This window comes from Parasteatoda tepidariorum, chromosome 9 (genome assembly GCF_043381705.1).
Source record: "Parasteatoda tepidariorum isolate YZ-2023 chromosome 9, CAS_Ptep_4.0, whole genome shotgun sequence".
Taxonomy (NCBI): domain Eukaryota; kingdom Metazoa; phylum Arthropoda; class Arachnida; order Araneae; family Theridiidae; genus Parasteatoda; species Parasteatoda tepidariorum.
In genome coordinates this window covers 21,173,477-21,198,502 of record NC_092212.1, presented here as the reverse complement: position 1 = coordinate 21,198,502, position 25,026 = coordinate 21,173,477, and the positions used below count along the sequence as shown (strand labels likewise).

At 29.4% G+C, this 25,026-nt stretch overlaps 1 protein-coding gene across 6 annotated transcripts in view; it reads right to left on the bottom strand.

Moving 5' to 3' along the window:
- The window catches only part of LOC107445775 (rho GTPase-activating protein 29), a 214,740-nt gene that overhangs the window by 37,378 nt on the left and 152,336 nt on the right, over window positions 1-25,026 (bottom strand). The window contains exon 1 of one of the 6 annotated variants that reach the window (XM_043047843.2): window positions 13,880-14,176. The exons of the other annotated variants lie outside the window; for them this stretch is intronic. Within the exon in view, the coding sequence (XP_042903777.1) occupies window positions 13,880-13,887 (8 nt within the window). The 5' untranslated portion in view covers window positions 13,888-14,176. Of the gene's footprint in view, window positions 1-13,879; window positions 14,177-25,026 lie in introns of those variants that run through there. 6 annotated transcript variants of the gene reach the window in all.

Sequence of the window (25,026 nt, the reverse complement as noted above, 5' to 3'; positions counted from 1 at the left end):
TTCTAGAAAAATTACCGTAGAGTAGGCTAATGTCAATTTTGGTAAAAAAACAAACTATAATTCTGGTTTATAAAACCAAAATATACGATATTTAAACCATTCATTTGAAATTTTTTTCCGTTCATATGTTAACGCTTCAACGGAGATTCTGGTTTTCAAAATTTTAACTCTAACTTTTTCCACACAATTAGTTAAAAATACAAAACTGAAAAGTAAATTTAACTGAATAAATGGCCAGGCTCTAAGGTATCACGATATAATTTTCAAATTTTATTACATTTACCACATTTTATAAAACCATATTTATTTTCTGATTTCACCAAAATAATTACCAAAGCGCTTCAGTAAAAATTAACGAGCTTTTTGGTGTTCTCATAATGCCAGAAACACGTTAAATTTTACCAGAGTTTGATAGTTATGACCATACTTTTTTCCTCAGTGTATTAAGAATATATATATTTAAGGAAGCTTGGCGCACAATTTTTAAAATTTTAATTATTAACAACATTTATAGGTTCAAAAAAATCAGCACATCAAACTTAAAGTCAAAACTACTAACTAAATTTTCTGACAGTTTAAATTTAGTTAAACTTTGTAGTTATTTTAATATAATAAATTAGGAAATAAACGTCAACTTGTTTTGCATTTTGTTAAAATGGCGGAGAAATTAATGAAGAATGAATACGCAATAAATATTTGAGAAAAAAGAAAACGTAATCCATATTTATTTTGTGCGGGCGTATTTATCATAAACAAATAATAAAAAAAAGTCACGCAGCTTTGATTTTATCAAACATTATCGAGATCAAGGTAAAAGAAATGACTTAATCCAAATTCAAATATGTACACGAAAGCTTTTAATAACAACTCCTTAACAGATATTTTTTATAGTACCTATTACACTAAAAAAATTATAATTTTCTCTAATTACACCTGTAATACGGAGTATTAAGGAAATTGTTAATGGTTGGGATTACTAATGCTATCTAAATATTATTGTAATAAAAGATCACTGGTATTACGAAAATAAGATTCTAAGCGGTGTTGAAATTATGTTTATTTAAATTATAAGTTAAAAATTCGGGAAAATTATAAATATGATGCTCAAATTAAGAGAAAATAACGAATAAATTTACTTGCAAGTACATATAAAATTAAGTGTAAAATTAAATAAAATTAAGATCCAGATATTGAAAATTAGTTTGAAAAGCTTTAAAGAAAAGAACAATTCAAAATAGTTTTTAAAGCTGTTATTCTTTAATTTGTATAGTACATAGGAAAAGTTTAGAATACTGAATTATTTATCAGAAATACATTGTGGATTTGAAATGTAATTTTACACAATTACAATTTAATATGTGCAGACAGCGCATGCGTAAAACTGAAGTGGTAAGGAATGTTTTCATAGCTTCAAAAGTCACGTGGACGTATATAAAAATATTTTTGATTTAAAAGTGAGGAAAATTTTAAAATTTTCTTATGAGATCAACTGATTTTATAAAAAGTAAAGTTTTCAAAATTGTTTTTTTTTCACAATTTATTTTGTATTTTTGATTTTGGACAAAGCATAATGCAAACAATTTTTTTTTTGATGAAACAATTTTACAGTAACAGTAAAGTTCTGTAAAATGAGCAGGCTAATTTTAACATGATTATATTTCGGAATATATAAAACCTAGATAAAAAAAAGAAAACAATTTCACAGTAATGTTAAGTCCTATAAAATTTGAGGGTTAGATAAATTTTAAAATATTTATTTGTATTATTTTTTGAATCAAATAGATGAATACATAATGTATGAATAATTCATGCATAATTCCTCATTCATTCATGGATGAATAATTTATGCGAACATTTTAAAGATAGGAGAAAACAGTATTGAATAAAACTTATTTCAAAACATATTCTTATGAAACAGTCTTTAAATTATATTATTTATTCCAATATAAGCAATGTAGTTTAATTTTGTTTTATTTACTGCAATATATTGTAATATTTATTGAAATATAATAATATTGTATTACTTATTGATTTATACGCAATATTTAATATTATACTATTTATTATACATATTGCATACACCAATAATATAATAATTACAAGAGAAAGCTCTGATTGAGTACATTTTAGGTATCTTAGTGATTCGGAGGCATAGGAACGCCTCCAAATATTTCAACCTCTCAGATTTTTCTATTGCGGTCAATTGGCAAGATGTAACGAATGAATCTAATTTATTCGAGGCGACATTCAACTCAGTTAAAAAAAACACCTACAATTATCAGTTTTTCCAAAGCATATCGAAAATAACTTCTAAAAGAATACAAAATGCCATTCAAATTTTTATTTAAATGATGATTATTATAAACGCATTTAGTATAAATTGCTCATAAATTATATGTAAATGTGGAATATAATTTACATAGAACTGAAAAACATTATTCATAGCTTTTTTTAAATATATTTTAAAATTTTATACATCAACATATTATGCATCAAAGAGTCCATGAATTAAATTCAAGCGTACTTTTCTGGATTATTTCGTCATTTATTATGAAATCAAATCTCTAATTTAAGAGTAATTAATTTCCAATTCTTCGCTGCAGCAAATTTTAAAGATGCTTCGACTCTGGCATAAGTATTCATAAAGTTAGTTATAGGGCTATAAATATACGATCCTTCAAATATTATCGAATTTAAAATCATACTCGGTGTAGAGAAAGTATTTTTTCAATCATTTGTAAAATAGTTCCGCATTATAATTATAATGTTAAACGGAACTGATTTATTATGCGAATTAATGCCTCATAAGAACGTTGTGCTAGAAGAGACAGCCAATAAATTTGAATTGTTAAACCGTACGCATACCAATGAGTAGACGTGTATTTATCATGAATTCATTAATTTTACAGAACGTTGAATCGTTCTTATGCCCCCCTATAAAATAAAATAGAAAAAAAAGACGAATAAATAAAAAGTAAGACATTCCTTTATTCTAAGATTAGGATATTTATTTTTTTTGAAAATAGGATTTTATTTTGTGCAAATTGGATTGAAAAAAGTATTAATCTTGTTCGAATCGAAGCTGCGAAATAGAACTCGTTTTTTCGGAATAAATTTATAGATCTCAGAAATGAAAAAAAAAAGGGAACATATATTTTATTTAAGAATTTTCAGTATCGGAGGGGAGGGGGGACACAACAGTTAAATTCTGAAAAAAGTTTCAAAGAAAATCTGAAGACTTTTACTAATTCCTAAATATCAAAATATATTTTTATTTTATTTTTAAAACCGGCGCTGAACAGCCGACCTTATTCAGATTTGACAACTATCAATGTTAAATTTTGTAGCCCTGTAATTTTGATCCCAATCCAGAAGACAAGGGAACTCCCGGATCAAATATTGTTCTTACTAACCTTCGTGGAAAACTTTTTGATGGAATTTTGCGTTACATGGAGAGGAAAATCATGAAAACCTGCCACGGTAAACCCGACGACAAGGAGAATCTAATCCATGATCTGTCTACCACTGACGATATTTTACGTTGTATTTGGTGCAAGAGTGAATTTGAGGCAGAAGGGTGTGTTTCCTATTTTTCGTGGCGCCATCTATGGTCAAGAATTTTTCAGCTGTGCACACGTCACAGCCCGTAGAAATATTGTTTGCATAGAGTTAGCGTTGAGGAGTTGTTATATTTTTGTAAGTCAAAAGGCGTGATTAAGAAAGGAATGAACAATGAGTTAAAATGAGCAATGAGTAAAACGAGCTGACAATTAAGAATCTGCAGAGTAAAATCAGTCTTATCATTATTAAACAATAAATACAAATTTTTAACACCAGTGTTGCTTTTGAAAAAAGCGCGTACCCAATCAATAGTAAAATGAAATGAAAATAAATGAATATGAATAAAAATAAATGAATATGAATAATGAAATAAAATGAAATGAAAATAAATGAAATTGAAAGTCTCTCAAAAGTAAATAAAATTAAAACAGAAAAAAAAACTACGTACCCATACGTAGGTACAGAAGAAGATTTAATAAATCGCAATAAATTAACTAAGTAAGAAAAAAAAACTTTTTTTTCTTTTGTCTCGAACTTAGCGACCCACGAGTTATCAGGAAGTTCTACGTATCATCACGGGGAAAAAAAAGAAGTAGAAATAAAAACTTTATTTTCTTCCGCGTTACTCTTCCCACCTCTAACATCTTTCGAATAAGAATAAACAGATGCGCTAACCACAACATTCACAAAAGTTACTTCTCGTAACAAAGTAATGAAACAAATTTTTATGAAAAAAAAAAATGATGTAGTTACGTATAAATTTAAATTAAATTATAAAAAATACATAATCAGCATTCATACCTGAATCAGTTTACTATTCACGTTTAACTATACTTTCATGTAATCAAGTTTAGGAAAGACTTAACTTGCTCGATAAAAGCTATTAACATAGCATTTATCGAGCTATGTTAACNACAAAGTAATGAAACAAATTTTTATGAAAAAAAAAAATGATGTAGTTACGTATAAATTTAAATTAAATTATAAAAAATACATAATCAGCATTCATACCTGAATCAGTTTACTATTCACGTTTAAATATACTTTCATGTAATCAAGTTTAGGAAAGACTTAACTTGCTCGATAAAAGCTGTTAACATAGCATTTATCGAGCTATGTTAACAGCTAGATAATGCTATCTTTTAACATAGCATTATTTTATATAAATATATTATTTTACATATAATTATATAATTATTTTTAAGCGGCGTAGAACAGCCGACCCATTTTTGGGATTAAGACTATCAATGTTCAATTCCGTAGCTTCGTAATTATGAACCTAACCCAGAAAACCCAGTGATTTTAAATGTACCTAGAAGACAAGGAAACTCCTAGATCATGCATGGGGACTAACTACCTTTCGTGAAGGACTTTCTGTCGCAACTATGGAGAAAGAAGCCATGAACCTCTATTATGGTTAGCCTAATAACAAGAGAATTTTAATCCATGATCCGTGTATTCCAATTTCACGTCAGCACTGTGGTTGGTGCGAGCAGGGAAGCTAATTTACAATCCAGCGGCATCTTTTAATTCGCTCTCTCTCTTTTTTCTTTTTGAGGAAATTCTTCGCTCGGCTGTCTTTTTTATCTCTTCTAAATATTTTATTTTATAACAGTCGTTAAACAATCGACCCAATTGTGGCTTTAAACCTTTATTTAAATGAATAAAGAAAGTATTTTTGTATATTTACAACAGTTATATTAATCTATATATATATTTCTCTTACACGGCGACGAAAAAAAGCCTCATTACAACTCCCCGAATGGCAACGCTAGAAAATCGACCAATGATTGCCGCTAAAAATGTCACATGCCAAATCTAGCTGAGGTGGCTCAACATATAGCGCTTTTAAAAACGGAAACTGAAATAACCAGAGAGAGCATAAGCTAGGCAGAAGTGAGTAGTCTTTGTCGATAGATCTCTATTTTAGTATTTTGTCGAAAGCGCTTTTTTTCACGAATTTATATATTACGAATTTATTTGACGATTTTTGATTTATATCACGAATTTATTTGTTTTACTAGAATTTATTTGTTTATGCAGGTTTTTCCATTGCAATTCACTTATTTCAATTTTTAATAGACTTAATTATAGCCAAAATTTTAACCTTTTTAAAGAGATATCAGTTTTAGAAATTTTATCTTAAGATTTTATACTATAGCACATTTCTAATAGGTTTAACGAATTACATGTCATTTATTTGAATTCAAATTTATTTTAATGACTTAGTACTTACTAAAAAGATGCAATTTTTAAAAAAAAAATATTTGTTTTATGGATTTGAATGATTGTTTTGAATTCTTAGAATTTTGTGTATTTGCAATGTACCTATGTTAGTGTGAGCGAAGCGAGATTGGTTTGCGAAGCATACCATATAAGATCGTGTAGCAATTTTCGGGGGTTGGCGAGCGTTAGCGAGCAAGGGGGGGCAGCCCACTAGTTTTTAAAAATATTTTTATTTAAATATTATAAAAGTACATTTTTATGCAAGGCTTAGCGTGAAAAAAGGTTATTTAATTAATAATTACAGAGTAGAAAAAATTAGGAGAGATCTAAACTAATGTTTCGGCTAAATTAGGTAAACCAANAGCAATTTTCAGGGGTTGGCGATCGTTAGCGAGCAGGGGGGGGGGCAGCCCACTAGTTTTTAAAAATATTTTTATTTATATTTAAGTACTATAAAAGTACATTTTTATGCAAGGCTTAGTGTAAAAAAAAGGTTATTTAATTAATAATTACAGAGTAGAAAAAATTAGGAGAGATCTAAACTAATGTTTCGGCTAAATTAGGTAAACCAAAAGCAATTTCACATTTCCATCAAATATCGCAACATAAGTATGAAAAAAAAAGCGACATTCACAGATAAGGCATGGTATTTTTTTAAAATAAAAACATAAAAAGAAAAGAAACTGTAAAATGAAAAATAATAAAAATTAGTGCTAACTGATAAGACGGCACTGCACCGCAATACTTTATGGGAAGACGCTATCTTACTGGGACATTAGAGATAAGAACGCGACAGGCATTCATGATCATGCGACCAGCGGAATGTCTAATACGCAGGTTGTTTCAGAAAACCTTTCATAAAAGAAGATTCTTGAAAGAAAAAAAATAGTACTTATCTTTTCTTTTTCTTAAATAAAGTATGGGTGAGTTATAAGACATATCAAACTAGAAGGACAGTTAGTTATAGATATAAGCACGTTGTCGTCTAAGTTTGGAAATGATTATGATAGGACTTTCTTCGCTTAATTGTATAGCTTACTGAAGAAGGTTCTAGTGATAGTCTTACACCAGATTTAGAAGCATCCTAGATGGAAGCTTACGTGTAATCAATTGTTTTTTTTATACACTTTATTAATATATCTCATAAAAAAGTCAGCCCATCGCAGTTTTTTCAATATTTTTGCTTGAGTCGTGATGGCTCAGGAGATAGAGCGTTCGCCTTCCAATGAGATGAACCGGGTTCGAATCCCAGCTATAGCAGGTCGATAAGAATTCCGTATCCGACTTGCACCGACCCAGGGCCGGATTACCCATTAGGCCATGGCCTGGGGTCTCCAATAATTAGGGGCCCCCTTAAAAAAATTTTCTTTGAAAATAAATTTTAAAAAATTAGGAAAAACAATGATTTTTTTTAAAAAAAAATCGATTTCAAATATATATTAATAAAATACGAGAATTTTTTTAGTTCCAATTTAACAAAATAAAGTAAAATTTAATTTATTATATTTATTTTAATTTTAAATTTGCTTTCTTAAATGAAAAGATATATAAATACTTTTATATTTGAATAAAAAAAAATATATAAGAAATTTTTTTTTATTATCTAAGAGCCCCAAAAATTTGAATGACCTAGGGCCCCGCTTGCGCTTAATCCGGCCCTGCACCGACCACAGTTCTGACGTAAAATATCCTCAGTAGTTTTCCTCTCAATGTAACGCAAATGCGGGTTAGTTCCATCAAAAAGTCTTCCACAAAGGCAAATTTCTCCCAATACTTGATCCAGAAGTTCCCTTGTCTTCTGGATTGGCTTCAAAATTACAAGGCTACGGAGTTGAACATCAGTAGTCGTAAACCCAAAAAATTGCGTCGACTGTTCAACGACGGTTGTAAAATAAAATGAAATATTTTTGACTCCTCTTCCCTTTTGTGACAAAGTGTCACACTTCATCTAACCCTTACCTCTTTGTCATACGTCACGCTGTATTACATAAACATATATATGTAGTTCAGAAACGAAACATGTTTTAGTTAATTTATAGTACTATATACATAGGGGTCTGTCCAGACATTTTGTGAAAGGTCCGTTTTTGTAAAATTGTGAAAAAATTACTCGTAATTTGTGAATATAAAATAAACGTTAAGTCACATTCTTTCAACCAGGGTTCGGCTTTTGTGAATTTGTGCAAATAGGGTCCGTTATTGTAAAAAATCTTTTTCAAGGAGTTTTTAAATTGTAAAGACATTACGTTCAACACTGTAAAATTATAATTAAAAATATTAAATTTTAAAAAATAAACAGCAATTGCAGCTACTAAATTAGCTAAGCAGCATATAAATATTTGGTATTTAGCCTATACTGCTGAACGCAGAATATTAATTTCGGACGAATAATGGAAGAATCGTCTGCCGAAGACAAAACTTAATTCGTTTACATCCATCTTTCTTGTTTTCTGCCCTGGAAAGGGTTTATTCGATTAACAAAATAATAATGAAGATAAACAAATTTGTGAAGGGTCCGATTAAAAGAAAAATCATTTTGTGAAGGGTCCGTTTTTAAGTTAAAATATTTTGTGAAGGGTCCGTTTTTATGGAAAGATATTTTGTGAAGGGTCCGTTAACGGACCCAAATTTCTTCTAAACAGACCCCTGGTTAACGGAACAAAATTTCTTCTAAACAGACCCCTGTATATACATGTGATAGTACTTTTGTTATAGTACTTGCGTTATGTACATGTTATAGTACTTTTATTTAGAATTTTAGTAGTAAACGTAAGCGTTTTTAACGGCATATTTGTAAGCATAGTTGGAGGAGTATTTATTTTAATTCAAAATAAGAAAAAAATATATAAATTAATTACGTTAAGGTATGTAATCAGCTGATTTTGAATGTTTTTATTTCAATCAAATTGTGTGATGTTGAACTACCCTTCCCCTCTCCGTTGTTACAATTTTTAAAAGCCCCTTTCCATCTTTCAAGTAAGACATCATTTATGAAATGGATGACCAGTGGTCGGAGAAAGTACATTTTCTTTGTAGTTAACTACAACTACACTTTATTACAATTTTAAATGTGGCGACTACAAACTACTTTCGAAATGAAGTCACTACTTCGCTATTTTTAGGAGACAAACTTAACTGGCGAACTTAATTTTCATCGACATTCAAATTGATTTTATATAAAAAAAATTTGCTTGCAAAAAAGTATGAAGAGATGTAAAGAAGTTTTAATTCATATTTAAAGGAAATTGTTTTTTTTTTATTCTAAAGCACTTTTTTACGAATTTGTTCTTTTAACATTCTAACTCAGAGGTCGCCAAAGTGGTCTATATAGACCCGCAGGGGTCTATTTAACAAAATTGGGGGTCAATCTGAGCCAGGGGGTCGATCCGAATCGGAAGGGTCGAAGAAAAAACAGCTCTTAATAAGTAAATCCCAAATATCTAATTGTGTATGTAAAATTTGTGAATTTTTATTATAATTGACTTAATATCAGTTTCGTTATAGAACATAAATTAATAAACGCATAATCAAAAACGTGGACATCAACCTGCAAGAGGAGTTTGCTGAATTATTATCGGATCTTGAAGCAAAGACGCTTTTTAAAAATTTAACAATAAGTAAATTTTGAACAAATATAAATATAATGCAAAAATATGTAGAACTTTATGAAATAGCTCAGCCTTTTTATGCTAGCTTTTCCAAGTTCCTATATGGTTGAAGTAGATTTCCGTCACGTAAATTCAATCTTAACTAAGTACAAAAATAAATTAAATGTGGAGTTACGAGGGGATTTAAAATGAAAATTGACCAATTTTGAACGAAATATAGCGAACCTTGCAAAAAAAACAACAGGCACACTCATCTCATTGGTTAAGAAGCAATAAATCTGTAGTTACTTTACTTATTATTTCTACTTATTTATAATTACTTATTATTTAATAAATAATAAGGTATTTAAATTTCAACATTAATATATTTTTCATAAAACTATTGTTACAAAATGTACTATTACTTTAATAAATGTTTAAATCATGAAATAAATGTACAAACACAGTATCTAATGGAGTTTTATCTTAATTAACGGAAAATTTCTTAAATGGGGGTCGATGGAGATTTCGAAAAATTATATAGGGGTCGATGATGAAAAAAGTTTGGCGACCCATGTTCTAACTCTATGTTTTCCTTGACAGTGATTTAAGAAATGCTAGGAAGTTATCAAATATTTGTGATTTAAATGAGCAATGCTTTTTTTTTTTAAATATTCTCCAATAAATAAAGTATGTTGAGGTTGAGTTCGAGATTAGTTAGATAGTTTAAGTTTGAGGATGTTGAGGTTGAGTTCGAGATTAGTCAGATAGTTTAAGTTTCCTGTGCTGGCAACATCTTTCTTGTTTTTATATTCTTTTTGATGTAAATAAAAGTTAAGTTTTCAGTTTGTTCTACGTGACTTTCAGTCTAATTTACTCTCAACAAAGTCCAACAAAGTACAGTGCGAAAAACATACCACCCTGAATAACTTTTGATATGATTATCGGATTTTCACGTTCTAGGATTCAATCTTAATGGTTTGAAGGGGTGACCGCAAATATGCTAATTATTTAATGCAGACAATATTTTAAGTAACGAAATGAGACACAAAAACGTTCTTTATAGTTCCTGTGAAACTGAATTAAATGAACTGTGAATCAGATATTTAACTTAATCAGAATTACTGTGAATCAGATATTTAAAATTCGATTTCGTTGGATCAATTCGACCGATTTTGCACCAATTTTTCCGAGCATCAGGCGTAGATCTTATTAACGATCGGCTACAGAGGAATTATCATTGTGTACGTTGACGGGCCCACGTTGCACCAAATAGATTCGAATATTCTTAAAGCAAATGGGTTGAAAAACTTGTATAAAATATGTATTATTTTAATTTAAGACTAAATCGAATTAATTTAAATTTAACCGCCTTGAAATTAAAGTGATTCATATTTTTTAATTCTGTAATTCAAAGCATAATTTCCATTTAGAATAGTTACTTCTGTATAAAGAAGGTATATGATTTTGATCAGGAACTTGAGCAAACATTTATGTCCATTAACGAACGCTTTACAAAACCATTTATCGTTAACCTTAATTACGCCTAGCATCCTCTTAAAAAGATGGTTCTTTTTTTCTCAATGCACTAAAAAAGAAATTACGAATCGAATTTATTTTTAAAAACATATGATAAAAATTTATTTTACGAAATTTATTATACCAAAATATATTAATAATTCAAGAAACTTATTTTCAAAAACCGATTTAATAACGCCTTAAATTTTTATTTTTAAAACTAAAACTCCCCGAAAGGTATGTTTTTGTTTTTCCCTCGACAAAAAACACGAACTTTATTTCATAAAATTGTAAAAAGATTTCGCAAAATTCCGAACATACATCTGGATTTTGTGATTTTTCACATCCTATTTCTACAAATTCCCCTAAATTATGAGTAGATTTTTGACAGTATTACAAAATGTCTGTAATATAACCCCTGTTACAAGATACCGGTTCGTTTCACTGGTTATTGAATCGTATCACTGATCATTTCCCTTTACCACTAACGTCTCTTTCTTATAAAAATGATGTAAACAAATGTTAGAAGCAATTTTCAATTCATTTGGTGGAGGCTGTACGAGTACTTCTTTAGTAATCAATTCGGTTGTACATCTTATTAAAATAAGCTGGTTTTGTTTCACCAGCTGGAGAGCATCAAAAACCAGGCAGATCAAAATTCATGGTTGCGCTCCAGCTGGAGACACTAAGAAATAAAACAATGTGCACGATCCGCATATCGTTTCGCTACAATTCTTCGAATATCAAAGGTAAGTTATGACGAATTAGACATTAGACCATGAGCTATTTTTGATTTCTTAAGAATTCTACATAAAGGTTGTTCGCTGAATTTAACTCGAACACTATGATTCATGTTGATTAATTATTTAAATTCATTAAAAATGAAATGCATCAAAAATTTGAATAGCTTTTTCTACGATTCTACTTTGTTGCTGTGAACTATGTTCATGGATATCGGTCATGGTATTTTCCATAAATTGATTTTTTCACTTCCAGAACGTTTTCTATTTTTCTATTTTTTTAATGCTGTACAATTTAGGCGCTAAAATTGTAACAATGCATTTACAAAATTATTTTTTAGCGAAATAATTACAAAATTAATATTACTGAGAACAATGTTCATGGTTATCAGTTTGATATGATCATGGTATTTCCCGTAAATTGATTTTTTCACTTAAATAACGTTTTCTATTTTTATATCCTGTTCTTTAATGCTGTGTAATTTAGGTGTTAAAATTTTAACAATGCATTTAGAAAATTATTTTTTAGAGAAATAATTACAAAATTAATATTACTGAAAACAATGTTCATGGATATTGGTTCGATATGATCATGGGATTTCAGATAAATTGATTTTTTCACTTCCAGAACGTTTTTTATTTTTTTCCTTTTCTTTAATGTTGTGCAATTTAGGCTTTAAAATTGCAACAATGCATTTACAAAATAAGTTTTTAACATTATTTATTAATTATAAAATGGATTTTTTTAACGGAAGAAACTACTGAATTTATACAACCTTTTGAATTTTTTATAGAAGTCAAATGTTAATAATTTTAGGAGAATAATGGAACCAGAATGTTTCGGACTTGTGACCTTAAAAAGTCCAAAACATTCTCGTTCCATTATCCTCCTAAAATTATTAACATTTGACATATATTAAGAATTCAAAAGGTTGCATAAATTCAGTAGTTTCTTCCGTTATAAAAAACCATTTTACAATTAATAAATAAACAAAGTTAAAAAATATTTTTGTAAATTACAATAATATTACAATACAATAATTACAATTATTTTGTAAATACAATAATTTTAGATAAACAATTTTTAATTAAAAACGGGACATATTTTTAAAATTAGAATATCGAATTGAATATATTTGTTTTATAAATTTACTTGAACTTTCACAAAAAACTAATCCCAGTATTCATTAGTTTCAAGTGCTTGATATAATTTAATTGCCATATTTATATAATAAAACACTATTTTTAATTCAAAAATTTTTAATTAAAAATTAGATATATTTCTTTAATTAGAACATTGCAAATTGATATTTGTTTTATAAATTTACATGAACTTTCACAAAAAACTAACCCCAGAATTCATTAGTTTCAAGTGCTTTATATAATTTAAATGCCATATTAATATAAGAATGCACTATTTTTAGATCAAAAATTTTTAATTAAAAATGATAATTATTTTTAAATTAGAATATCTAAAACTGATATTTGTTTTATAAATTTACTTCAACTCTCACAAAAACTAATTCTAGTATTCATAATAAAAATTATTAGATTCTAAAGAGAATTACGGAAACTTATATGGGATTCAAATTGGTATACTTATTATAATATCTACTCATGTTCTGAGTTTAAAATTTACTCTAAAATCTAGCATTCATATCAAAAAGCATTAGACTATAAAAAGATTTACAGAAACATGAAATTGCTAAACTCATTATAATATTTACTCAGTTTATAAATACAAAAAGGCAATTAGATTGTTGACCTTATTTGTAATTACAAAATTATAATTAAGTTCGTTCTGCAAGAGTTCTATTTTTGTGAAAAAAACACAAAAAGCATGTTTTTCAAGAAATGTAGTTAGAAAATTATGAATTTAAGACATCAACGATTCATTTTCAAGAGAAGAATTTTAAGAAGGGTCGGATTTAGCGATAAAATATTTTGTGAGGGTCGACTTAAGTGATAAAATATCTTGTGAAGGATTAGTTTCACACTCCGATGTCACCACTGTGTTATTATAAATTATAACATTTAACATAAACCTAACATTAAATTATAATATTAATTATTATAACATTTATAAATTTCCTACTTGAAACCATGATTTGTTGATCAAAAAGAAAAATTATACCAAAACACGAAAAAGTGTGCCAATTGTTTATACATTTTTTATTAATTTATACATAAATAAAACTTTTAGTTTTAGAGCTGCGAAGTTTTTCTAATGCATGAAAAAGCACTTACCTAGACATGGTTATCCTTAAATCATCATAGAATCACAAATCACATGTTTACATTTAAAGTTTCTTTTAGAGACAAAGACAGAAGGTAAATATTTGTCTAGAGTGTATTGAAAAGAACAACTTTTATCGATAAACAAAGGACCATCCTCCGCTTTCCTATCACCTTCTGAGTAATGTTGCAATCAAGGTAAAAATAATAAAACTTGTAATATAAGTAATGATCGTAGTAAAACCTCGAATCATTCTACGCGGCATTTTTCGCAGACGACCTTCTCGTCACTTAGATTTGGGCTCATCTGGCAACATCAACTTTGCCGCTCGCCGATCACAGATCGTGACGTCATGTTGATGGAATATCAACGTAGTTCAGGCCTGTAAACTTCATATGAAGTTTTAAATCTTTAACGAGATTATTTATGTTCGTTTTTAGTGGTGGTTACGATTTTGAAACAAATGAAAGTGTTTAGTTTAACATCGTTTGATCTTTATTTCAATTGTTTTTCTTTTATTTGAAAACGATAAAATGATCAATGTAGTTCTAAATTCCCTTTAACAAAATGATGCTGAGTTTTACATCTAGATAGTTAGTAATGAGATTGCTGTAATGCCTTTATATAAAATTTTAGGCATTTCAATAGATAATATATTACAGTAAACACAAATATCTTGATACATTACTTGAAAAATTTCAAGAATGAAATAATAGAATTACTAGTTTTTACCATTTTTTGTAACTGTAACTTTTAAGTTCACTGGAACGTTGGCTCTTAGTGGATTAAAAATAATATATGTTTGTAAATAAATTTTCTCGTTACGTGATTAAATTAAGTTATTTAATGTTTCAATATGGAATTCCAGAAATTTTAAAGTATTTAATAAAGACTAATAATAATCAAAAATAAAAATCTAAAATTAATTTTTTTAAAATTAAGATATTAATTAATTTAAGGGATAAAAAACAAGAACGATTAAAAAACATTACATTTTCAATAAAGGTATAAATTTAAAGAAAAAAACATTGCTTAAACTTTTTGTCACATTTAATTTTAAGTCTTTAGCCAGAAATATATGTTATTCGTATATTGCAAGTGAACAGCATAAGCTATCTAATTTTTTGCCTACTTTATTAAATTTTTTAATATTTTAAGCCCTAGATAAATTATTGGAAATAATGAGCGTAGGTTTTAAATTTCTGACTGTGTCAAATAGTAGACTAATAGAATTTGATATATTTAATAATATTAAAGTCGAATTAAAAAAAGGTCGAAACTGGTATGCACTAAATAAACTATAAACAGTTCAATGATTTTTCTTTTAAAAAAAAAGCAAAAATAAAATGATATTTCTTCTTTAATCTACAAATGATGAAACATTTCGACCATATTTTTAAACCAGGTGAAAGCTGATATGGCTTTACCTCCTGATAACAACATCGATATGCTAAGCAGTTACGTATAAACCACACAACAATATGCTGACTTTATTCATTATTTTCATTGGATCCTTAATGCATATGTTTAACTAGTAGATATAAGTCAGTAAAGATAGTTGTTGATGTCAATCGGTCTAAATTTATTACCTTCAGATTGGTTATGATACCTCTTATCATCGGATAAGAATTAAATAGGTTTAAATAGTGCTAAATTTAGCTGAAGATAAGTATTGCAGCAATTAATATTTTCGAGAAAGTCAAGCCTGTACACTTATTGAATTATGAATCCTTTAGAATTGCGAAATCACAGTTTTTATTAAAAAAATCACTACTTTTTAAGAATCAAAGAGGTGAATTACATTTCGTCATTTAGAACTCTCTCATTATAACTATTGTCTTACTGCACATCTGGACAAAATTGGAAAAAAAGGATAAATACTACGTTAGGATAAAATAGATAAATTGTTTATAGGATAAATTCATACAATAATTAAGTTTATACAGTGTTTAAAAATATAGGATAAAAATATAACTGTATCACTAAGATAAAAGGATAAATTACATATAGGGTAAAAGGGATAAATGTTACAATGGTATAAAAAAGATTGTTAAGAAATGATGGTTGTGAAAAATGATTTTGAATTTAAACCAGAAGACAAAGGAATTCTGGATCAAGTATTGGGATAAACTAGCTTTTGTAGACTTTTTGATGGAACTTACCTGCATTTGCATTACATAAGGTGGAAAAACACGAAAACCTCCCACGGTTAACCTGACGGTAAGGGGACTTTAACCCATGATCCGTCTACCACTGAGGATATTTTATGCCAGCACTATGGTCGGTGCGCGTCGGATGCAGCATTTGTATCTATCAGCCCTCGCTAGGATTCGAAGATGGGTCATCTCATAGGGAGGCGGGAGCTCTATCCCCTGAGCCATCTAGGTTCTAAATTGAGCTAATTTTATTTTATTTTATAGCCGTCGTTGAACGGCCGACCCAATTTTTTGAGTTTACGACTACCAATGTTCATCTGCAAAAAAATATGCTATTTTATAAAATATGAATCTTTTGTAAACTTATTGCCTCCAAAAAAATGCTGAGAAAAAAAATGACTGCTCGATTATATTAACCTCTACAGTACCTATATAAAAAAGTCATGTTTCACTAGTTTTTTAACTCTTTTATTTTCATTGTCAGCTGATATTTAAGTATTAAAAAAATCGAGGAAAAATGATTTTACATTATTATTTTAGAATAATTCCAGTTCTCTAGTTTTTTGTCTTTAAATTTTCAAGGAAAGAGGAAATGCTTCTACTTAGGATAATTATGAGAAAACAAATTTCTTTTTGTTGCAATAAACGCAAAAAAAACGAAGTAGTTGAGTAGCAATTCTTAACTCTTTTGAAAAAAAAAAAAGAAAAGAACGTGCAATGTTCGATGAACTATATTCTTAATAATGGGGATAAAGACCATTCAATATAACTCGTGTTCGAATAAAGCGATGGATGCTCGATTCGAATTCTGGACACCGGCTCGCACTGACCCCAGTGCTGACAAAAACATCTTTAATGGTAATCGGATCATGAGTTAGAAAAAATCCCCTTACTGTCAGGCTAACCGTGGGAAGTTTTGGTGGTTTTCCATCCCACGTAAAGCAAACGAGGGTTAGTTTCATCAACGAAGGCAAATTTCTCCCAATACTCGATCTAGGAGTATCCCTGTCTTTTCGATTGGGTTCAAAATTACAAGGCTACAGGGTTGAACATTGGTTGTTGTAAACTCGAAATTGGGTCGGCTGTTAAACAACAGTTATAAAAAAAATTTGATAGACAAGCCTTATTTGTTTGCACCTGCTTGTGATGCCCTCTGCTGGCAATCCATAACGAATCTTTACAAATGAAATTAGTGTTTTATGGGAAATCATTGTTTTTTTTTCTAAATAATTCTACAGCTGATTTATTCCAAATTATTGCTAAACAAAATTGCTTCATTATGACCCATAAAACATACAATACAGTCCTTTTAGTCCAGGAGGATTTTTTTCTTTCAAAAATCATTACTAAATCAGTATTAGATATGAAGAAGTAAGAGCCAAATGAACGAAGTTGTTGCATAATTTTGATAAATTTCAAACATAAAATTTTGACAATATCATTGGAATTATGTATAACTATATTATTGTATTCAAAAAAACATAATTTCGCATATCTCTACTAAAGCTTAACTTCACCTTTTAAGTTATTTCCTTTTTACCCAAGGATCAAATTATTTTTTATTACCACTTCTTAACCAAGTTTTCCTTATATGAGGGAATTAAATTTTATTACCAGCGAATTTTCCGCCTTTTAATTTAATACGTTTATTAAAGTAACGTATGCAAATTAAATTAGCAGTTTCACAGTTATGACTTATCCGCTACAACTAAGGTAATAAAAGGCAAAATGTACTTTATTTTCAATATTTCATTGATTTTTTTATTCGTTTCGTGAGTCAGTCGTTTACTTTCAATGAAACTATTGTGTTGTTTCAATATTTGTCTCCAATAGATTTTTTCTCGCAACTAAATGGATATATTATGAATGGCATGAACAAATTGTGCAATAAAGAGTTTGAAAAATTCTACATTAGAAATGATAAATACAAAAGATTTCAAAATGAAAAATTGAATTGTTTGAGCCCTACCGTTAAGAGGTTTCGCATTAACTTGTTACTTCCCGCTTTAAATATGATTTCCTATGAAATAATGTATGAAGTTTCTTCAGAATTGTTTCTTTTTTTAATCTCAACTCACGACATGTAAATGCGGGTATTATTAATTCATACGCGGATTTCAAATGAATATTTTTTTTAGCAATTGGGTTAGATCAAAATTCTACAAAAACTATACAAAATGCTTCAAAACTATACAAAATTTTGCTTTTGTAATTATATGAAATGAAACCATTGCTATTGTGATAATTTTTACCCCTAAATTTAGCGATGTTTTACTATATGGTTATTTTAGTAACTAAAAACAAAGAGAAAAAACATTAAATATTTTATGTATACGAAATATTTAATAATACAAATGCTCTTACATAATTTAAAACTCATAATAAGTAAGGGCAACCTTTTTAACTAATATTATTATTAAACAATTTTCTAATTTTCTTGATTTACTTTAAGTCAAATTAGCTAAGTTACAATTTAATATGTTTGTGTCTTTTCAAATCGTAGTAAAAAACAACTGTTTCAATTAAACTTTTGAAATTATTTCCAAATAATAAATTCAAAAGTTTAATTGAATTTTTAAGAATATTTGTATTATTATTTGAAATGTTAATACAAATATTCTTTAATTCAAAATTATTATACATTAACTATTATACATTAAACTATTATACATAAAACTTACATAAAACTATTATATTGTACATAAACCTATAACTATTATATTATACATAAACTATAACTATTATATTAACATAAAACTATTATATTATACATAAAACTATTATACATTGACCATTAATTCAAAACTATTATATTTTATAATACATAAGGGCACCATTTCCCCTCAATTTTTGACTAGTATTATTATTAAACAATTTCCTAATTTCCTTGATTTATTTTACATCAAATTAGCTAAGTTACAATATAACTAGGAGGCTTCGCCCCCTGCTCGCTGGCGCTCGCCAACCCCCGGAACTGCTTTCGAAGTTCATTTCGGATAGCTTCGCAATCCAATGCTCGCTTTGCTCGCTCATTGGATACGTTCTTAACGTCTAGCTTTTGTATACTTTTTTGAACACTGAAGTTCCGAAAACTTTTCACTGTAGAAAATTCTACATTTCAATATTAATATGAAATTGCAAACAGTTCACATATTTTTCTTAATCACACTATTCTAAATTTCAGTTGCTGAGAAAAGTAACTGTTGTAAGTTTTGTTTTAAAGTCTTTCCCACCAGAGGGCTAAAACCATGTGTTGTAAAACAATATGAAATAGTACTGAACGCCGGATGTAAAGCATCGGCTTCGATGAAGATAATTTTGTGAGAATTTTTTTGATAATTCGGTGAGAATTCACCCGATTAGACATATGATGCTCACTACGTGCTCTTGCGCGCCGAAGCATATCAATTAAAAATGAAAACTGTTGCCAACGCGAGAAAAGAAATATCATCGGTTTTATTGATGTATACGTACGTATTAGCGTTTTATATAATATAGATAGATATGCTTGTGTCTTCTTAAATCGCATAAAAAAACAACTGTTTCCATCAACCTTTTGAAATTATTATCAAATAATAATTTCAAAAGTTTAATTGTAACTTTAAGAATATTTGTATTATTATCTGAAATAATAATACAAATATTTTTAAATAATTTGAAACTTATAATACATAAGGGCACCTTTTTTTCTCAATTTTTTAACTATATGTATATATATTACGGTAGAATGGTGGATAGTTCCTACAGAATTAACCCTAACAATATGCTGCCAGCTGCTTTTTTCTTAAAAAAAAGTATCATCCTATTGTGAGGACTATAGACATAAATTGTTCGAATCGGAAAAAAGTTAATACTGAGTTAGAGTTATAAATAACAGTGACACTTAAAAAATTACTCTCTCGGCATTTCCAGAAAGATTTGGCAACTTATTATGCGCAGCCTGAGTTGTGGTTTGTTGGTTCATTAGATATTAAGAAATGGATCCACCACCTATGTATATGATTTTGTTAATGATGGCCAAAAGATAATTTATTTACATAAAAATATTCTGCATTCTCGTTCCTTTGCATGAGAGAAATTCTTCCCAGAAAGTCATTAGTTCCTTGTCTTGCGGATATGAAGAAGCCATTTTTTTTTATTAATGGTCGTTTTATGTTTCATTGGAAAAGTGAAATTCATCTGCCTAAAGTACTGGTTGCTGTTTTGTTTTATTGCCATGAAAGTGAGTAAAGAGTTAATTTATTGTGTGTAATTTCATTAGGGAAAATCATTAAACATTTTATGTGTACCGTGAATGGTGATGAAATTAAAATTTTAATGTTAGTTAATTTCGTAAGATAAATATCTGACTCTCATAATAGTTACGTTATTTGGAAATAACTAATGTTTTTTTTTAAGCTGTGTAGTAATTGTTATGCTCTTGATACATAGAAATTTAAGATAAAAGATTTCTAAAGTGGAATAATAAATGCAAGAGATATTAATTTGAAGATATTATAAGGCTATTTGCTTTCTAACGCTTTTTGATAGCATAGGCAATCTTTGCCATTGGCTAGCTTGCAGGCAAATTGTAGTGAACAAAATGACGTATCAAAAACTTGACAAAATGGAAGGACAACACCGGAACGTAATATTACGTCAAAAACAGGCTGCACAAAATACCATATCGCGTAATATTACGTCAGGAGCAGGTAACGGTTTAAACTCGAAGTAAAATATTTTACATAATGAAATTTTTTTTCTTCCAAGATCTGAGCAATGTAAAAAGCAAGATTAATAATCGTTAAGGTAATCGCAAGATTAATAATCGAAAATTTTAAACAGAATTGTTGTTACACATGAAAATTTATGTTTCAGTTAATTAATACCAGAAAATATGTTTACGGCTACCAATGTTCAACTCCGTAACAATTTTGAACCCAAATCAGAAAACAAAGAAGTTCCTGGATCAAGAATTGGGAGAAATCGGAGAACTTTTTAATGCGAAAACCTCCCACGGTCAGCTTGACAGCAAGGAGACTCTAACCCATGATCCATCTACCACTCGGGATATTTTGATGCTGTCGAATGGGGAATTCGTACCGACTAGACATCGCAGGGACTCGAATCCGGGGCGCCTCATTGGGAGGTGAGTGCTCTATCCCCCGAGCCACCACGGCTCCGCGTCCTCTTATTGGGACGATTCTTTTAAAAAAATGGTATCACGCGATCTTCATTACTTGTATTTATTTTGCAAAAACAAGGTAGTTCTATCTACTGAAATATGTTAACATTATAAATATTTATATTTAGATCGAAAGTATGAACTTTTCTGAAAGCTAAAGTGGTAAGTAACAGAACGAAACATCCACTTCTTTATAAACAAATGTGAATTAGCACTTTTTTCTTATTAGTGCTTCTTATACAGGGTGATTCTAAAAAGGTGGGGAAAGTGATAGTACACACCCAGACAAACAATTTTTATCAAAGAATGCATGGTCGAAAACAAAACGCATTTGGCGCATTTGGAAAGTTTTTACATGCAAACGAGAAAGATCCTTTCTTATTGCGAGTTACTGCGCTACGTTATTTGCCGCCAAGCCTTCGGCCGCTGTAGGGATAGTTCACCTATCTTTTCTTTGCCGTTGCACCAGCATAGCCGCTGCCGGCCACTGTTTTGAACACTTATTGCAATCACCTGCCATTAAATTTGCTTTTATAACTTAACTTCATCGTGCTTTGTGTGTTTTTGCCTCATATAAGAACATAAACTTTGTCGCCCTCTAGCGGTTTTGGGTTTCGTTTTCGACCATGCATTCTTTGATAAAAATTGTTTGTCTGGGTGTGTACTATCACTTCCTAAAATTTTCCCCATCTTTTTAGAATCACCCTGTATATAGACCACTTTTTGAAATCAGACATTAGGATTAAACTTTTAACAAGGATTAGGATTTTAACAAGGAAAAAAGGATTTGCAAACTTGGAAAAATTAAAAGCTATCAGTATAAATTGGAGTTTAGAAATTTGAAAAGGATGCTGATTGATGCATTGATTGAAGAGCACTGATAGAACGGCCTACTAAATTCAAATACACTACTACTAACATAACTAGATTAGGAAAAATATTTTCGAGGACGAAAATTATTTTTAATCACCGTGTTTATTCCAACTGCAGGCGATGCCTTGGACGACTGATACAAATAGCGTGTCATTTTCAACTAATCAATCATATTAATAATTTCGAATTCAAACATAACGTGAAGTTTTAAACTTATTTATTCTTGGACGAGGCGAGAATAACACTGGAGCAGAATTTGTTTTTCTCCTGTTGCATGAGATTTTTTTAAAGGACCTTATATATTTTCGCGTCGTTGATTTCAAATTATTCAAGTATATCATTTCGCGTCGTTGATTCAGTATCCCCAGAGGTTTAATTTGTTTTGAGAACATGGGTGACCCGACAGATTTAACGTGCACCAGTCACCATTTACTAGACGATGAGTATTCGATAGGCAGAATTCGAACTCCCGTTCTCACAAATGTGAGTTCAGCACCCTGCCAACTAGGCTATCCCGGCCCTCTTGCAATAGAGTAAAAAAGTAGAGTACTCTACTTAAACCGAAAATGAGTTTAGCATCTTAATATTTCGAATTTTTGAAATATTTTTTCTTCAAACTTAAGCCAAACTCTATAAAAAAATAATATCACCTGTGATTCAAAGTGGTGTGCATACCAAAAAAAAAAAAAGTGATCTGTCACAAGTGATTTAAGCATTAAATTAAAGAAGACCGCCTGACAAATATTGCTATGATATCTAATTGAAATATTCTGATTTTTTTCATTTATTAGTTGACATTATGAGCAAGCAATTTCACCTAATTTCTAAAGCATAGAATACAGTCAAACCCCTCTATAGTGAACCTTCAAGGGACCGAAGTTACGGTTCACTATAACCGGAAGTTCACTATATCCGTTACGTAGACAATTTAACTAATGGTTCCCAAACTCCTCCCTTTTATTACACATAATTCAAATAAATGACTGGAAAATATTATGTAGTAGCAAAAAATGNTGTGTGTTTTTGCCTCATATAAGAACATAAACTTTGACGCCCTCTAGCGGTTTTGGGTTTTGTTTCCGACCATGCATTCTTTGATAAAAATTTTTTGTCTGGGTGTGTACTATCACTTCCTAAAATTTTCCTCATCTTTTTAGAATCACCCTGTATATAGACCACTTTTTGAGATCAGACATTAGGATTATAAACTTTTAACCAAAAAAAAAAAAAAAAAAAAAANGGATTAAACTTTTAACAAGGATTAGGATTTTAACAAAAAAAAAAGGATTTGCAAACTTGGAAAAATTAAGAGCTAACAGTATAAATTGGAGTCTAGAAAATTGAAAAGGATGCTGATTGATGCATTGATTGAAGAGCACTGATAGAACGACCTACTAAATTCAAATACACTACTACTAACATAACTAGAATAGGAAAAACGAAACGAATAACGAAAATTATTTTTAATCACCGTGTTTATTCCATCTGTAGGCGATGCCTTGGGCGACTAATACAAATAGCGTGTCATTTTCAACTAATCAATCATATTAATGATTTCGAATGCAAACACAACGTGAAGTTTTAAACTTATTTATTCTTGGACGCTGTGAGAATAACACTGGGGCAGAATTTTTTTTGTACTGGTGCAAGTGATTTTTTTTAAAAGGACCTTATATATTTTCGCGTCGTTTATTTCAAATTATTCAAGTATATCATTTCGCGTAGCTGATTCAGTACCCACAGAGGTATAATTTGTTATGGGAACATGGAAGACTTTGTGACCCGACAAATTTAACGTGCACCAGTCACCATTTACTAGACGGACAGTATTCGATAGGCCGAATTCGAACTCCCGTTCTCACAAATGTGAGTCCAGCACCCTGTCAACTAGGCTATTCCGGCCCTCTTGCAATAGAGTAAAAAAGTAAAATACTCTACTCTTACCCAAAATGTGTTTAACATCTTAATATTTTGAATTTTTGCAATATTTTTACTTCAAACGTAAGCCAAACTCTATAAAAAATAATATCACCTGTGATTCAAAGTGGTGTACACACACACACACAAAAGAACGAAAAAAGAAAAAAAATCATCTGTCATTAGTGATGTAAGCATTAAATTAAAGAAAACAAATATTGCTATGATATCTGATTGAAATATTCTGATTTTTTCAATTATTAGGCGACATTTTGAGTAAGCAATTTCACCTAATTTCTAAAGCTTCGAATATAAAGTTTAATCCCATTTTTTTTATTAAATTATTTTATATTTTTTATTAGTTTTCCTACTAAGCATACTTTAATAAATAACTGCACTTAAGGTCTCTATCTTAAGTGAAGCTTCAAATCAAATGACTTTAACGATTAAATCAATCAGTAATTCAACGCAGAAATCATGAAACATGTCAGAGAGTAAACAGGAAAAATATGTGCTTAATCACTGATATTCGATGAGCTTCATTCCCGAGAGACGACTGAAGCATCACAGGTGTTATAAATAGTTAAGATTTTTTCTTTGCCATTTTTTCCCCTCTTTGATTTTACTCTGAGTGAACACCGGACGGAATAAATTTAACACACTCTTATACAGGGTTCCCACGGTCCTTGAGAATTTTAAAAAGTGGTAATAAAAATAAAAGAAATTTTGACATTTTTATTTCTGTGTAGCCACCACTAAAAGATGTTTTCTAAAAAATATATATATTCACGAAAATTTCAGTATCTTACGATGAAAAAGCATATTAAAACAAAAAAATATATTGTAGCTCCACCCTAAATTTACTACCACTTTTTTAATTTTTCAAGGACCGCGGGAACCCTGTTATAAGATTTATGGGTATTCTATGAATTTAAAATGTATTTCTTCTGTTAAGACTTTATGAAGTGGTAACTGATCGGCTGGATTCATGTGCCACGAATAATGAACTTGCTTATTTTAATAATTCATGGCAAATAAATTAGCGAAT